Source organism: Alexandromys fortis, unplaced genomic scaffold (genome assembly GCF_014885135.2).
Source record: "Alexandromys fortis isolate MF-2015 unplaced genomic scaffold, M_Fortis_MF-2015_v1.1 scaffold_193, whole genome shotgun sequence".
Classification (NCBI taxonomy): domain Eukaryota; kingdom Metazoa; phylum Chordata; class Mammalia; order Rodentia; family Cricetidae; genus Alexandromys; species Alexandromys fortis.
Window position 1 is genome coordinate 2153800 of NW_026068083.1, and position 16325 is coordinate 2170124.

Genomic DNA, 16325 nt, shown 5'->3' on the forward strand with positions numbered 1-16325 from the left:
TTTTTTTTTTTTTTTTTTTTTTTTTTTTTTTTTTTTTTTTTTTTTTTTTTTGGCAACAAAGTTTCTCTACATAGCCCTGGCTTTTCTGGAACTCATTATGTAGGCCAGGCTGGCCTTGAACTCATGAGATCTGCCTTTGCTTCTTGAGTGCTGGGTTAAAGGTATGTGCCACCACACTTGGCCTAGTTTCTGCTGTTGTATAAAGTGGTCTTTTAACTAAGTGCAAGTTCATTTTATGGGCTGTTTGGGGCATGTAAAGTTAAAATGTATCACTAATTGGATGTTTTTGCCACTTTGTTTTAAAAGCAAGAAAAACGGATATTTACAAACTTACATCGCCAGCTCTTTTGTTGGATTGACAAGTGGATCGATCTGACAATGGAAGACATTAGGAGAATGGAAGATGAGACTCAGAAAGAACTCGAAACAGTAAGAATGGTTGTGGTGGTTCTGTTTCCCTTTATAAACCTGTATGTTCTTAGCAAGTGTAGGCTTGGCGTTGGACAGAGTTACTGCAAGCCGTTTCTCACCACGTGTATTTTCATCCAAATGGAACCTTTCGGACACTCCTGAAGGTGGACTAAAGCTTTCTTAACCTAAAATATGTTCCTTGTAAAAACATCCCAGTGCTCTTTGTACTGGGTCTTGGGCATCAGTTTTTCTGCAACAGTACCTGTCTCGGTCCTTTTCATTTTACATCGAGATGCCTTGGGCTCAGCTCCTCGGTAGGCAAGGTGAGGACAGGGAGTTCACCAGTTCCACCTCCCACTTAGCAGTAAGCTTTTCTTCCTTGAAAAACTCTAGGCAGATTGCAGTAGTCCTTGACAAGAGGTCAGGGTATAGTTTCGTGGCTAAACTTGCCCTAGCTCCTGCCCATAGCCAGTGGGGCATCTGCACTCTTCCAAGGCCATTTTCCTTAGCTTCCTCCCACAAGGATTTGGTTTTGATTTTTCACTGAGCCAGGCTTTTCTGCAGTTGGTAGTTTGTTCCCAAAGTGGGGAGTAAATCCAGGGCGTGCCTAGGGCCTTCAGGACTTGCACACAGTCACCCTGAGGCCTACTAAAGTTCCTGGCTCTGCCGGCCCCGCAGGTGTGGTATCTGATTCTATGAGACTAGAGCCCTCACATCATCGGAGAGTGGTGGGAAGTCAGGCTCTTTGCTAGGGAAGGAATGCTGTCTCTGCTATAGCACAATGAAGAATTGTCTGCAGTTGGTTACTTAGGGTGATCAGAGCAGGCCTGCTTCTAATTAGCCTTATACCAATCTTTAGAAAGGAGTAGGCTATATGTTCTTAATAGGGCAATAGAATGTTTTAACCTATCTTATATTTTTATAAATGGATTTTGCTCCAGATTATTTTAGGTTGATTGAGTTTGGAATGTACTTTTCCATAGAGACAACATTATAAAGGGGTTGGTTTTTTCTTGCTGCAGCAAAGTTCTGAGTCTTTGGAGTAGGGTGGTGGAATGATCAAGCCTGGGTCATGCTGCTCTGGCCTTTACACCTCTCTCACCCTGTGCTCCCTTCTTCTCAATAGTTAGGTGCTTCTCTGTAACTGGAGGTTTCTCTCTGCCCACCAGTTCACGATTATCCACTCTGAGGCTGTTAATTACAAACAGTTTGGCCAATGGCTCAGGCATATTACTAACTAGCTTTTACATCTTAAATTAACCCATTTCTTTTAATCTATGTATTGCCACATGGCCATGATGTTAACTCACATCTTGCTTCTCCTGCAGTGACTGTTGTCTCTCTGACTCTGCCTTCCTTCCCCTCTCACCCCTATCTCTCTGCTTGGATTTCCCACCTAGCTATATTCTGTCTGACTATTGGCCAAATTAGCTTCTTTATTAACCAATGGTAATAAAACATATTCACAGCATACAGAGGGCATCCCACATCACACCTTTAAGGAGCAGTCCTGGTGCCACCCCTCCCAGCAGGAAATCTTCCTCTGTCGTACCCTCCCTTCTAGTGCTCCAGATTCCAGAATATTCACTCCTTCTACCATCTACTCTGGAGCAGCTGCTTAAGCTGTAGCATGGCTGCTTACAGCTAGTGTTTCCCAAAACCTCGGGGTGGCAGAAAACCAACCTCAGGGAAGAACCTTTGCCCTAGTTGGGCGTTTTGTGTTAAACTGTCAGTTGAGGAAGACTGATCACCTGGTGACCAGGCCCTCGCACCCTGACTCCTTGGACAGACAGAATATGTCTGAGGTCTACTGCTCCCAACTCTTGATTCTTTCAAAGTTCTCAGCCTGCAGATATCTGAACACACCATGAGATCCCCTAGCCTAGAAGTGACAATTTCTGCTCCCACATGTAGCAAGAATTTCTTCTCATGCCTAGTCAAAGACTCTCATACAGTGTAATATTCTTAATTCACAGATACTTTAAGAATTGACTTTCTTTTTATCAAAACACCTTTAGACTTGAGAATACCTGGCCCCTTAAGTTGGGCATAGAAAGGACATGCACATGTATGCATGTGTATGTAGCCTGAAGTTTGCAGAGCTGTAAGAATTAGCCAGGTGGTGGAAGAGAACTGGCCATACCCAGGGGTGGATTGGAGGAAGGAATTGTTGTAGAAATACAGTATTGTTTGTTTTCTTTCTTTTTTCTGGTTTTCTTCTGTGAGTGTTTGTTTGTTTGTTTGTTTGGTCTATAAATGTTAGAAATGCCTGCTCTTTTGCTGATTTGTGGGTTTGTTTTGTTTTTTCCTAGCTGCTGTTTCTCTGTGACTCTTCCTTTGGTCCTTACTCTTTTCAGTAATCCTGAAAGCACTAAGAAACTTCTCTAAAAACAGCCAAGGTAGCAGCACCTTCACATCTTCCTGTCTGACCCAGAGACAGCAGTGAAAGGTGGACCAGACCATGCCCCCTTCCCCTGAAGCATTTTCTCAAAGCATAATGACAACTTCCCTTGGAAATGTATCCCTGATAATTTGCTACCAGACTGGAGGTCTTTGTTTAAATGCAGATACAGTTAACTTTTAAGGCTTTTTAAGGTAAACCTTACACAAGTTGGTTGAAGCCAGGACCTCAGAACTCCATCCCTTCTAGGTCTACATGAGAAGCAGACAGCTATGTAGTCATTGCTAGACCTTCTTTTCTCCACTTGCTTTCTACCCCTACGTAGAATCATTTTAGCAGCTCATGATTTTATTTTACATTTAGATGCGTAAGAAGGGTTCCGTCCGAGGCACGTCGGCTGCTGATGCCTAGATGAGTCCCCTGTAGGTCAGAGACATTTTCAAACTGTGTAAGTGAAGACCTGGGTAAAAGAATTTCTAAAAACCTGCGCCTTTTGGTGATGGGGAGTTAACTGCTGAGCGCACCACAGGCTCTTGTCTATAGTGATGGCATTCCACTTTTAGAATGAAGAGATGCCTGTTGTAGAAACTGTGAGCATGTATGTTTTGTGGAGCATTCTGTGGGCCAGGTTGAACGTCAGTTTCATCCTGCTGTCAGTGTAGTTGCTTGTTCAGTGGCACTGTCCTGGAAACTGGTTCACCTTTTGATAGACAACTGACTAGTGGAACCGTTTCTCAGTAGAACACTTTGCGGTTCCCGTGGAAGTCCAGGATCTCTCCTGCCACACTATCAGGCTAACTTCAGAAGCTCACTGTAGGTAAAGTGTTTTCTGTGTGCCACAGTCTCCCTGTTGACTCTCTAGTTCACTTCACTTTGTAAGCCTGACACTTTTCTGTGGTATTCCTACCAAAGTCTACATGCCCACATGACATTACCATAGGTGGAGCAGAGAGCATCAGATCCACTCCACAGGCACAGGCAAAGAATGAGAGCAGCAGAAGCTACTGTTCTGTGTAGGTGTCCCTGTGCTCAGACCTGCACTGGGCGTCCTTGCTGCTCCCGTCACAGAGCTGCCTTCCCCACATGGACTAAGTGAGAGGTGCTTGGTCATGCAGAGGAGCTGCTATGCCAAACAAGAATTGAGTAACACTTCTGAGATTTCCTGAAAGCCCTTTATCACTCATGTTCATTAAAAACAAAACAAAAACCGTTTTTTTGGGGGGCGGGGGTTCAATTATTGTCACTTTGATTAAGTACTAACTTTCAGTGATTTTTTTTTTTCCTACTTTGAATTTACTTTTCTCTGTGATGAAATAAAATGTTTTGCCTTTAACATGGCTGGTCTTTTTGAACAGAAATGAAGTTTTGGGGTGCCATGGTTTGGGGAACATTTTCTACCAGATATTTTTCATATTGAGTGTCTCAGGAGAGCCTGTGGCCTAACTTGCTGTTTGCTTCTTTACTTTCTTACAGCTACGGAGTCAAGGCCAAGTGAGGGGAACAAGTGCAGCCTGTGACGAGTGAAGATGCTACCAGTGTCTCTGTGTGATGTTTCCAGAGTGTGCCTGTGATGATTCAAGGGCACGTGTACACACACATATACACACACACATGTGTGTGCATGTGTGTGTGTGTATGTGTGTATGTCTGTAGCTGTATGTAAAACACATATGGCTAGAGGCCTAGATACACACACAAGTGTATATATGTATGTGGAAACATTGAAGGGATCAGTACAGTTTCTCCAAAGTACTGTACCTCTCTTCAGCAAAAATACTAAAGAAAATATTTTCAATATATAACCTGGAACGGATTTTAATAATCATCAGTGTGATGCCCTTGATGGATAAATGGACTGCCATGTGGTGCTGGCTGGCATGCTTCATGAATGCCAGGTGTGGACCAGTGTGTATAGTTTTGGGTTGTTTCTGTTTTTTCAAATCACCACACATACACTTTTTTTATTTTTATTCCATCAGCAGCAGACTCCTACAGAAAGATATCTTCAGATTGTTAGATACTCCAGTGAATCCGGAGAGTAAACTCTGGATGTTTTGGGTGTATTTGTAACTATTTATTTCTGGGTGGCCACTCTTTCAGCCAAATCCAACAATGTCTGTCGAGTAAGGAGTGAAATCAAAGCTCTTTACTAGATCACCCAAGGGGCAGGGAAATCTTTTTTTTAAAATTGTCACTTTTTATTGGATTTTTGTATTTTGAATTTCAAGTATTTTTCTACATCAAATCTAGCAAAAAAAAAAAAGTGATGACGGTTTGTGATTCCTATAAACACTAGACAATGTTCAGACTCTGGCTGAGCAAACACGGCGACAAAGGAAATAACCTTGATGGCATTGCAGTCACACAGCTTTTCTGTGGGGACTGTGCAGACCCTCCATGTTGCTCTGAGCACACTGACATTTAGCTCTTTGCCTGCTGCAGTCCAAGCACAGTTAAATGTGGCACAGGACTATCCCCATCCTGAGGCCAGCTCGATCCTGAGCATTGCTACCTACACTGCTTCCTTTTCTTCCCTCCTTTCTCCTCTTTTTCTCTTTTTTTTTTTTTTTTTTAAAGGAAGGAACAGTAGCTAGGTAAGATTTTTTTTTTTTAATTAACTTTTCTGTATGATGCTGTTTTCCCTTGTCAGTCCCAGAAGCCTGACCAGAATCATACTGTTGAAGCCCTCAGGTTACACACTGTCTTTTTAACCTACATCACCCCACAGTCCTCCATCCCCCATAGAACATATTACCCCCACAGTGAGCCCAATAGTAACTGGTTCCTTTGCTGACAGACTTGCCCCTCCTCCCTGTGTTCCCATGGGAGCAGCAATGACAGCACTTCCCACTGCATTGCAATAATGCCCTGTCATCCTCAGCAACAGACCCTGGCTTCCATGTGCCCTCTCAAGATAAAGGCTGGTGTTTTTTCTCTGGATACTGGTGGGAGATGGGTTTGGTTACATCAGTGAGAAAGGCACCAGAAGGGTCATTGCCAACCCCAGGCAGTGGAGAACCCAGTCTTTTCCCCAGTGAACCAATTCATGGACAGCTATAGTCACACTGGGAGTTTGGGCACACAAGGAAATGAGAGCCTGGTGTGGACTCTACTGTCTTCTAACAGCTGTGGAGATCGAGGGACATGGTGAATGTCAAATACCTGTTGACTTGGCAGTTTCTTGTGTAAACTACAGTAAAACAAAGTAAGTGAAATTGAAACAAAAATAAATTTGATCACAAAATGCCGCTTGTGTGCTTGAATGGCTGTTTCCCTGATGTCACTGGCTTGAGTTCTCTGGGTTTCAGCAATCCCACTCTGAGAAGGAGTGTTTTGCTGGTCCTGTGACGTGGCTTGTTCTTGACGTGGGCCCATGCCGGTCAGGTTATCACGTGGTTTCAGAGGTGTTTTCCTGTCCTTATGGGAAACTGAGTACTATGTTAGCCTCGGGAGTTTGTAAAAATTATTTTTAAAGGAAAAATTCAGAAAGCCTTTGTTTTTAAGTGCTCTGTCGGGCTCTGCTGTCATGTCTTACTGACTCAAGATCGTGTCTCTGGGATATTTCGTCCTTTAGAGCTTGGTTGTGTCTCCTGTGCTCTCCATTGGAGACAAGGCCTACTGCCTGAGTAGACTTAATGTGCAGGCTGTTTGCGGTTCCTTTCTTAGTGTTCTGTTTCAGATACAGCATCAGCATGCCTGAGTGTTTGTACACAGTCACCTGGCGCTCAGCAGAGGTTCTGAGGCAAATTAGGGCAGATATGCAGCCCAGTGTGGGAGGCAGGCATAGCTGGAACTGGTACAACACAGGTTGGCGTGATAACCCTTGAGGAGTACTGTTGGAGCTTTACATACTGGGCAAACAAGAAGTTGATCAAAGTACTTGCAGGCCCACCAGCCCTGAGACCTCCCAGAGCCTTTTCCTCTGCTGTGGAGGGCACAGACCTAGGCAGGTGAGACTTGGTAATTTTTTGACAGATGGCAGCTCTCTTCCCTGGCCTTCTGTTTTACTGTTCCACTAACTTCCCATGCTGCCTTCCTGTGTGTCCAAGGCTGCTCAGACCTATCCCTCAACCTGATGGTGTTTTCAAGTGGCCCAGCCCTATAGACATGTCTCCGGAGGTAAGAGCTGCTCAGCTCCCCAGCCGTCCTCGTGGAGAACATGCTGACCTTGCTTTTGGTCAGCAGAGCCACTAGAAGTCAGGAGGTGAATCTCAGAGGGTCTGTGGAGTTGCAGGATTCTAGAGCTTGGCTTGGTGTGCGTGGGAAGGAAGAAGAACAGTGGAAACCCAAGTCCTAGCCCATCTGTCTGTGGGATGCATTAGACAGACCTGCCCATACACTGCAGTCTTGTGATCTGATGTGAACACTGTAACTGCAGTCTACCTCACAACCCCTTAGAGGTTACAAAGTGGGAAAGGAAGACAGATGTGCCTGAGCCTTCCTGTGATGGCCGTCCTTTCGTCAGTCTGACGTTGTCATAGTGCAGAGCTTCTTCACGTTCTGACAGAACAAGCTTCCTGCACCCTGACAAGCTTATCCTCTCAGAGGCTGAAATTCCACACGAGGAACCTTCATGACTACCTCATGGAGTCATGTTCTGCTGAGTTAAGTCCTAAATTCAGATATGACTGGATTAAGAATGTCTCCATTCGCCAGGTGGTGATGGCACACACCTTTAAACTCGGGAGGCAGAGGCAGGTGGATCTCTGTAAATTCGAGGCCAGCCTGGACTACAAGAGCTAGTTCCAGGACAGGCTCCATCCAAAGCTACAAGAAAAACCCTGTTTCAAAAAAAAAAAAAAAAAAAAAAAAAAAAGTCTCCATTCCAGCCAAGGTCCTCTGGCTGTCTTAAAACCAGCCTGTGCCGCTCCCATGTCCATGAATGTTTTGTCATGCTAGAGGCCAATGGCAACAGCTGCATCCTAGGAAACGGATGAAAACCTTTACAGATCCACTTTGTCGCTGTCGTTTCTGTGGGTTTGTCTTGGTGCACCCCCTCTTCAAAAGCAGGAAAACCCCTGCCTCTCCCAGAAGGACCTGTCCCGTCCCTAGGTCAGGTGCCGCTCCTTCCAGAAGCTGCTTATTTGGAGCGTGACCATCACTATTGACTAGTGAGTGGAACCCTTAAATCTCACTTCACACCCTATGTTGGTGTGGGCACTCCTCAGAGTCACCTCTTGTAATGGAAGCTTCAATCATGAATGTCAGTTTTCGGGGCTAGGGAGATGGCTCAGAGGTTAAGAGCACTAGCTGCTCTTCCAGAGGTCCTAGGTTCAATTCCCAGCAACCACATGGTGGCTCACAACCATCTCTAGTGGGATCTGATGCCCTCTTCTGGCATGCAGGCATACAAGCAGTACACTCATACATAAAATATAAATGAATATCAGTTTTCCCCATAGCTGATGTCTGCCAGTCTAGTAGCAGGATGCTGGAGAGGATGAACAAGACTTCCCTTAACCCACAACACAAGGGGCAGTAACTCTTGAGTCTACCTTTTCTTTCTCCCCATCATCAAAGCCAGAGGCCTCAGAATCCACCTCCAGAATGTCAACGTATCACTAATGGTCACACTAGACAGGAAGCCTAACTGGTCCCTAAGCTTAAAGAGTGTTCCTGGGTAAAAGTGAGCCGCTGCTGCCCTTGTTCTTCCAGTCCAAGCTGTGTTCTAACCATCCTCATCTCAGAATTTCACATGAAAGATAAACTCACTGGATATGCTGGTGCACACTTTTAAACCTAGCACTCAGGGGAGGCAGGCAAGATCTCATGTCAGTTCAAGGCCAGCTTGAGCTACAGAGGATGTTCTGTATCAATCAGCTACACACTAAAGCACTGCCTTTTATTTTTTAAGGGATGTGATGCTTTGTGCCATGTTTTCTTGTTTCTATGCTTGCAGAAACATCCAGTGACCTTCATATAGTATGGTCCCCAAAACCATCATGGTAGGGCAGGTTTGACCAGTTCTCAGAAGTGTATGGGTAGTCTTGGACTCTGCCACAAGAATTGCTCTCTAGAACCTGTGCCTTGTTCCTGACTCCATGAGGTCCAGAATGCCAATCACCACTAGGTGCCTCATTCTGACGCTAGCCAACAGAGCCAACAACAGTCTGCTTCCCTAGCTGAGATATTCAGAGAAACACTAGAAGCATTTCATTTCCAGTCAGCGCAGACCTCAAGCTGCAAGGTGGTACTGCAGTGAGTACACAGAAGGCAGTGAAGATGATGCCGATTAAATTCTTGACGGGTGCTGCTCCTCTGCTGTGGTGCCCCCAACTTGTTACCTGGACTTTGTGCCGTGGCTTCTGAGAAGCTATGAGGTGCCTGACATGCTGTTTGTGTGTTGATCTTTTACTGTATGTTGATAGTAAGATATCAGCCTTCAGACCATGGGGGCGGGGGCATGGAGAAACACAACAGAGGAGTAGCTTACAGGATAAAAACAGAAGCTTCGCCTCTGGGTGGCCCATGGCAAGATGTCTCCCTTCATCCTTGAATGCTAACAGCATCATTTTAGTACCCCTCTCATAGGTGGTGTGCCCACTTCCCCTCCAAAGTGTGCTAGCATCCACTCCCATGTGTCCTTCCAAGAGAGAACTGGTGACCTCTCAGCTATAGTCCACAGCAGCTGTTTAGAACTGGGGCTGGCAAGCTTTCTGTACAGGGCTAGGTGTTGAGATTTTGAGCCTATAGTCTTGTGCAGCTGCCCTATGCTGCCCCTGTAGCAGGCAGATAGCCTTGAGCATCACAGGGCGAGGGGTGTGGCCCAATTGGGCCACGTGACACCTTGCTAATAATTCTCTAAGCTATCTGATTTCCAAAACTGTTAATGTCCACCAGTGCTGCCATCCAAGCAGTCCTCACACCAACTTTGCAGCTTGATAGTTGCCTGGAAGGCAGCTGACCCTGCACATCTACTAAAAATGGAGGCAGGTCGCCTTCTAATCAAGGGTCCCTCAGATCACCAGCTTGTCCAGACCATAGTTGTCAATTGCAGAACCCCAAGCCTCTGGCTACAGCTTTAATGCTCAGAATGTTTTGTTTTTTTGTCATCTGGTTCGTTTGTTTGATTTTTTTGAGACAGAATTTCTCTGTATATCCTTTTCTGTCCTGGAACTCACTCTGTAGACCAGACTGGCCTCGAACACAGAGAGACCTGCCTGTCTCTGCCTCCTGAGTGCTGGGATTAAAGGTGTGCGCCACCAGCATCGTAAGAGTATTTGCTCATAAAGTTCTCTGAGGCAGAGCTGAGCTTCTTCATAGTGGCATAGAAACCCTCAGGCGTAGTCTGTAATATTCTGGAAGGGACAGGATGGGGATGTGCTAGATGCCAGAGTCTCTCACCCAGCATGGCTTCAGGCAGAGTATGAACAGCCAGGTCTATTCTAAAATTCCACACTTGGAGGCCTCACAGGAAAGGTTGGGGGGGGGACATTCTGCTCCTGCTGAGGTCCCTTACCAGTGGCACCTTGTCTCCTCCCACCCCAGCTGGCTTTATGTTTGTGCTGTGGACCAGGAGGAGTCTCTAGGATCCTATTGTGTGTCCCTTCTAAGTGTGCTTGGCAGCATTTGGGGGGAGGGGGAGATGGCCTGTGAATATCTGGAGGGAGTTATGGGGAAGCTGTGGGCAGGGCTGTACCACTTTACCAAGGTATATAGCTGAAGCTGTAACACACAAGGCCTTGAGGCTACCCCCCCCCCACACACACACACACCCTCCACATGCCTGGCTTGCATTACCTTCTCTGGCTGGAGACAATATCAGTTGAACATCTGGTGGGCCATGAACTCAGTGCCCTGCTGTGTGGGGTCCAGAAATCTTAACAGGATTTCAGTCTTGCTTTTAGTCCATCTTGAGATTGAGCCCAGCCTGTGCATGTTAGTGCTGCCCGTGACTGGATATCACACCCCACACTAGGTCTCTCTCCTCCATGACTGTCATGCACGTGGCAGCCACCATCCCAGGGTGCTGGGATGAGACAGCAACCCGTGTTTCTCAGTGGGGTTACTGCTGTCCTGTTAGCCAGCCCTGTAAGTGTGGTCGACACCTTTAAGTCATAGAATGGACCTGGCTGCTCACACTGCAAGAGCTTTGGCATTTAGCGCATGCATCCTATGCCTGCCCCTCTACTTAACTGAACAATAGGTCCAGAATGAAGCCTTGGCCCATCTGAGCCTTGGTGTCCTGCCAGTGGAAGTCTCTGAGTAGTCATTACCAACATGGAACATGGCTCTGTGACAGGGAACATATGAAGACAACCCTTTTTTTTGTGCCCTGATTAGAATCTTAGCTAGAGTCACCAGCCATCCCACTTTACCCAGGACAAAGGACTCCTGGGAGGCCAGGCTTCGGTGCTAAAATGAGGACAGTCCTGGACAAACGAGCCATTGGTCACCCTGTTATAAAACCCAAACACCAGCATTCTTAATTCCAGCAGCTTTTATTAAAAGGCAGATGTAAACACTGAGCCAAATACAGAAGACATGCAATGCTCTCACCTATCTGCCCCCAGCTCCACCAGGGCACAGATTGCATAGCCACAAGGAGGAGCAGGGGACTGCGAAGCCAGTCTCACAGGAGGTCTTAGAAAAGGCTTAGCTAGGCTAGGGAGAGCCCTCACAGTGCACTGCTCTTCCCAGGTTGCCCTGCACAGTTAGGGCAAGCATATCCAATCTCGCTGAGCCAAGGACCCCTTCCTGAAGGGAGCAGGGCCCCCTGGTCAGACTTGCCTGTTATGCTCCCACCCCTTTCATTCCTGCCCACTCACCCCTAGGCTCCACCCACAATGGTCTCCATCCAGATTCTGAGACCAGGGAGCCCATAGGTCTGTTTTGAATGAATGGAACAGAGAAGCTCAGAATTTAACCCGTTCCTTGCTAGCTTGCCTCCTACCATTAACCATTTCCTGCCCCAGCCTGTGGCATGACCCAGCAACAGCGCTCAGCTATCTTCCTTTTTGTGAGGAAACATTTCTGCTTCATGATTGCGTGTGCTCTCGTTTCTCTCCCGTTATCTTAATGAATTAACTGGGTGCCCGTTGCTCCCCGGCCCCCCGCAGTTTATGAGCTATACAGCAATCACTGCGATCTTCGTCAGCCCCGCACAGTTGTTGTACCGGTTCCTATTACAGTAATTGGCATGAACTTTATTCTTTTGCAGAGAGATTCTTTGGCCCGCTGAGACTGCATAACCATCTGCCATAAATTGAGACTAGTACGGCTTATTTTGGTGAATGCAAAATTGGATCCCATTCTTTACTCTGTGGCTTGATTCAACTTCCAGATGGTTAATCCACATGAAGTAATAGGAATGCACCACGGCTCTGCTTAGCTGAAGATGGAGACGTAATATTTATTTGCTGATGTGGAGGCCTCCAAATGCTGCCCTGTCGGGATGTCAATATATAACACAGCAGCACAGAAATGTCAGCTTGTTCCACAGGAACGACAGCCTCCCTTGAGTTGCCATGGGGGACCCCTTGGTGCCCCCCCCTTCTGTCCTTGACCTAATCTCAAGAGGTTTTGTTCTCTCCCGGGCTGCTTCTTATCAGCTAGGTCTGCCAGCGTAGCTGGCTTCACATCTGCTTTGACTTTAGTGCCTGTGACATTTTCATTAATACTTCTCCAAGGTTGAGCCTTCATTCCAAATACCCTGCAGCTCACAGAAGCCGAAGCTCAGCTGTACCCAGCTGGGTGCTGCTGGGAAACTTGGCCCCAAAATACCAACAAGTCTGCCGGCCCCACCCGGACGAGCCGATGGACACTATTTAATTGTTACTGATCATGCTCACCTGCTACGCTGGAGGATGCAGAGGTAGATCTTGGGGGTGGGGGTGGGAGAGTGATTTTTTTCACTCTGGGGAATGTTGACTGCCTCTGGGCTTGGCAATGTCTGCTGCCCTGCCCCCTAAACTCCTCCTGGGCCTCAGCATGTGGTATAGGAACGACTGAAGCCTGCATCTCACCACCTGGGAGTGCTAAAGCTGCAGGCCTCTGTACCAGATGGGTCCTCCAACCCAGTTTACCCAGGGCTGATCTGGTTTAGCCCCACATCCTGTGCTTCACTCAGAGCTGGGCAAAGGGAAATAGTTGCCCACCCTTGGGGCTTGTCTGTCCTAGATCTGCAGAGAAGACCTCCGGGGCCCATTCTGGAGGTCCTGTGTTTGAGTATGTTTTCTGGGTGATTCCGAGGGACTCTTGAATCTCAAGTGCCCCCCACGGTCTACTGTCTTACCATGTGCGTTGTATTTTGCATGGATTTGACCCACAAAGCCATCACTGAAGTCTTTATTGCTCCCTCCCTCGGTTCTCATCTCTGCCTGCCTATCTTTTGCCACTCAGGAGACTGATGGGAGAACTGAGCACAAGCAAGTACTCGTGGTTAGGAATGTGGCTTACACCTACACTCCACCTTCATTTTCAAAGTTCTTACGTAGACTTGATTGGCAGTTAAATCAAGGAGATTCTAGTTGCCTGGGAATTAGATGTAGACTTAAAAGGGGGTGGTGAAAGCCAAGTGTGGTGGCGTGCACCTTTAACCCCAGCACACAGGCGGCAAAGACAGGCTGATCTCTGAGTTCCAGGCCAGCCAGATCAAAATAGGCCCCAAATAAGTGAGGGACATGTTGGGGAGAGGGAGAAAAATAAAAAAGAAAGAAATGAGGGATATGTGAGGAAAAAAAGCAAAATTTGAAAGTTTCCAGATGGGACAAGTAAAGCGGACCTGAGGCTCTACAGCAGTGGAGTCTGCCGGCCCCTCTGCCCATCACACATGAAGTTGTATGCGATGTAGACTCACGTGTGCAGTTTCCAGTCACTCCATACTGCCGCGTGCCTTTTACAGCAGCCTTTGTCATGTCTGTGCAGGCTGCCTGCACCATGCATGTGGAAAGACTTCAAAGTGAGCCCTCGAAATGCATTATTGGCAAGAGAATGGCAACCAATGAGAAGCTGCCAAAAGCTGCCAGGGTCCACCAGCAGGATCAGAGCCTCTGGCTGCAGCCACTGGCTTTAGTGGTAGGCAGCATGTTTGTTCAGGTGGGCTAACTAAAGCTCCAGGGGCAGGCTGCAGCCGAGGCTGTAAAGGTGGAGCTAAGTCAGACCAAGGCTCAGTCCAGCTCCCTGGCTGCGGCAGACACACCTTTTGCAGGAGCATTGGTCTTCAGGAAACTCTGGAGACGCTGCCCTTTCTCCCCCAGAGAAGCCTCCTGACTCTTTGTAGACAGGCCACATCCCTGTCTACAAAGGCACAAAAACAGGGGCACGTGCAGATTCCTTGGTGACTCTCCAGGCCCCTCTGCTCTCATCCTGCCCCTTTCTATTCCAGCGACACTGCCTCCTGCTGACTACTTTGTGACCCACCACACAGGTCCCTTCAGCAATGACTGATCCTGTTCCTGGACTGATCACATCCCCTCAAAGGCTCCTCCTCCAATGACTCATTGGGTCTAATGGCCTCTCTTCATGTCTTCCTGAACCACCATTTGGTTCCTCTTAGAGCTAGTCATAGCTTTTTTAAGCCCTTAAGTACAGGAGGGGGAAAGAAAGGGAGAGGGGGCATTTCCCACTGGACCAGAAGTTTCAGGCGATCTCTGCCCTCGTGGCTGTTATGTATGAGATGAGCAGCCACTATCTTCAGTCTCAGGGTGGGCTGGCAGCTCTTAAGGAGACCCACAATAGCACAGAGATTATGTACGCCTGAACAGGGCTGTTTAGATGTAATAATGGCCATCCGTGTTGTTCTGCCCATAGCAGCCCTTCTAGAACATTCTGTGTAATTGGAGCACAATTAAGCCTCTGGCAGTGTTTCCCTGGGCCAAGATCTGATTCCAAGCTTACTCAACATGAGTTCTGGTTTCTTTTTGCTAGAACAACAAATCTGGATCCCCCTAAGGCAGACCCTGGGGTCTGGACTGCAGGGGAATCCTGGGGAATGTGACTTTCACTAGTGGAATCTAGTCTTCAGACAGCAGACTGTCTACTTAGGACAATTTATAATGAGGATTCACACTGTGAGATGAGAGGCACATCGTACTCAGCTGGGGCAGGAAGCTGCCCAGCCTGGGCCGCTAGGGAGGCATCGTCCAAAGTGCACCTCAGCACCCCTTCCTCCCATTCGGCACTCACTGACCTCACTCATCCTTCTAGATATGCCAGGCCCTGTGGAGAGTTTCTTTCATGGCCATGATCTCCGTCTCCCCCCCCCCCCAAAAAAAAAGCTGGTGAACTGTCAGCTACCTGAAAGAATGAAGCTCAAAAATGAGAGCAGGTAGCAGTGGACGACAGGGGATGCTATCTGTGTTCCTGAGAGCTATCTCTGCTCACACTGGACTACAAGTGCATAGGGCATGGCAGCTGACTTGAAAGGGGGACTGTGGTGTGTGGCAGGGGAGGGAACAGGCTAGAGGAGTGAGCTGTCAAGTGGTGACCCTGAGGAAATTGGTTTAGTTGGGTCCCTCGTGATAAAAAGAGTGGGGGTTCCTATGAGCCATAACCTGCCTCCCAGTGGGTCCTCAAAACAATATGGCTGGGGGCAGCTGGAGAGATGGCTCAGGGGTTAATAGTGTTGCTATTATAACCGGAGGACGCAAATTCCACAGGACCTCAGTTCAGTTCCCACACCAAGCAGCTCATAGCTGCCAGAAACTCCGGCTGGCCTCCAAGGGCACCACATATACTTGCCCAGACGGACGTATAAATAAAAATAAAATCCTAAAAATGATAAACAAACAAACAAAAACTCGGATTCTCAGGACTTCTGTTACTCATTAAACTGGCATACAGGTATGGGTAGCGCCCCACAGTGGAGATGACATCTGGGAGCAGAAGTGCTTCCGGTTTCAGAGTTCTCAGTGCTGCATCTACACAGCCAGCCTCTTTAATCTGAAAGTCCGAACTCCAAAATGCCAGCTAGAACTCTTTCTACCCAAAGCATGGTTGTTTGTTTCTCCTAGATACCTAAATGTTTGCTGAGTGTGGATCAACACAAGCATGTTCAGAGAGTGGGTTTTCAAATTAACGGTATTTAGCCAAGAAAACGTGAAAATTTGCATTCTAGCATAGTTTCCTGTCTCCCGAGATTCTAGAACATCCTCTGGTTTGTGTGGAGCTCCCTGTACTGGGTTTTTCAGGTCTCCCACTCTGGCACCCCTCCCTGAGGCTTTTTTCCATCTAGAGGCATCGCCCTTCCCATCTTCCCTGATTCCTCTGCCAGCCTGCTGCTTGAGAAGGAGATACTGAGTAAGGTAGCTCCCCTAAGAGGCGGAAGAGTCATTGCTGTCCCTACCAAAGCAGGTCATCTAGGAGGCAGCAAGGCCAGTGTGGCCGCCCAGCGATCCCCAAAGCAAGGAGTGCTTTGCAACAAGAACTTCACAAACATCTTGGACCCACAGGTTTGTGTGCAAAGGGGGCTTGCAGAAGGAAGGATAGAAGCAGGCTTAGAAGAGCCTAGAAAAGCCTGGCAGGCAGCATTCCACTGCAGAGGGGCTTCCTGCCTGCCTGTAACTCTGCAGGA

General features: G+C 47.5%; 1 protein-coding gene across 1 annotated transcript in view; it reads left to right on the forward strand.

Annotated features, from left to right (window-relative positions):
- Positions 1 to 6060, forward strand: part of Pitpnb (phosphatidylinositol transfer protein beta) — a 51279-nt gene extending 45219 nt beyond the window's left edge. Inside the window, exons 8-9 of the mRNA XM_050122089.1 lie at positions 304 to 429; positions 4286 to 6060. Coding sequence (XP_049978046.1) covers positions 304 to 429; positions 4286 to 4336 — 177 coding nt within the window. The 3' untranslated portion in view covers positions 4337 to 6060. The remainder of the gene's footprint in view (positions 1 to 303; positions 430 to 4285) is intronic.
- The last annotated feature ends 10265 nt before the right edge of the window (positions 6061 to 16325 follow it).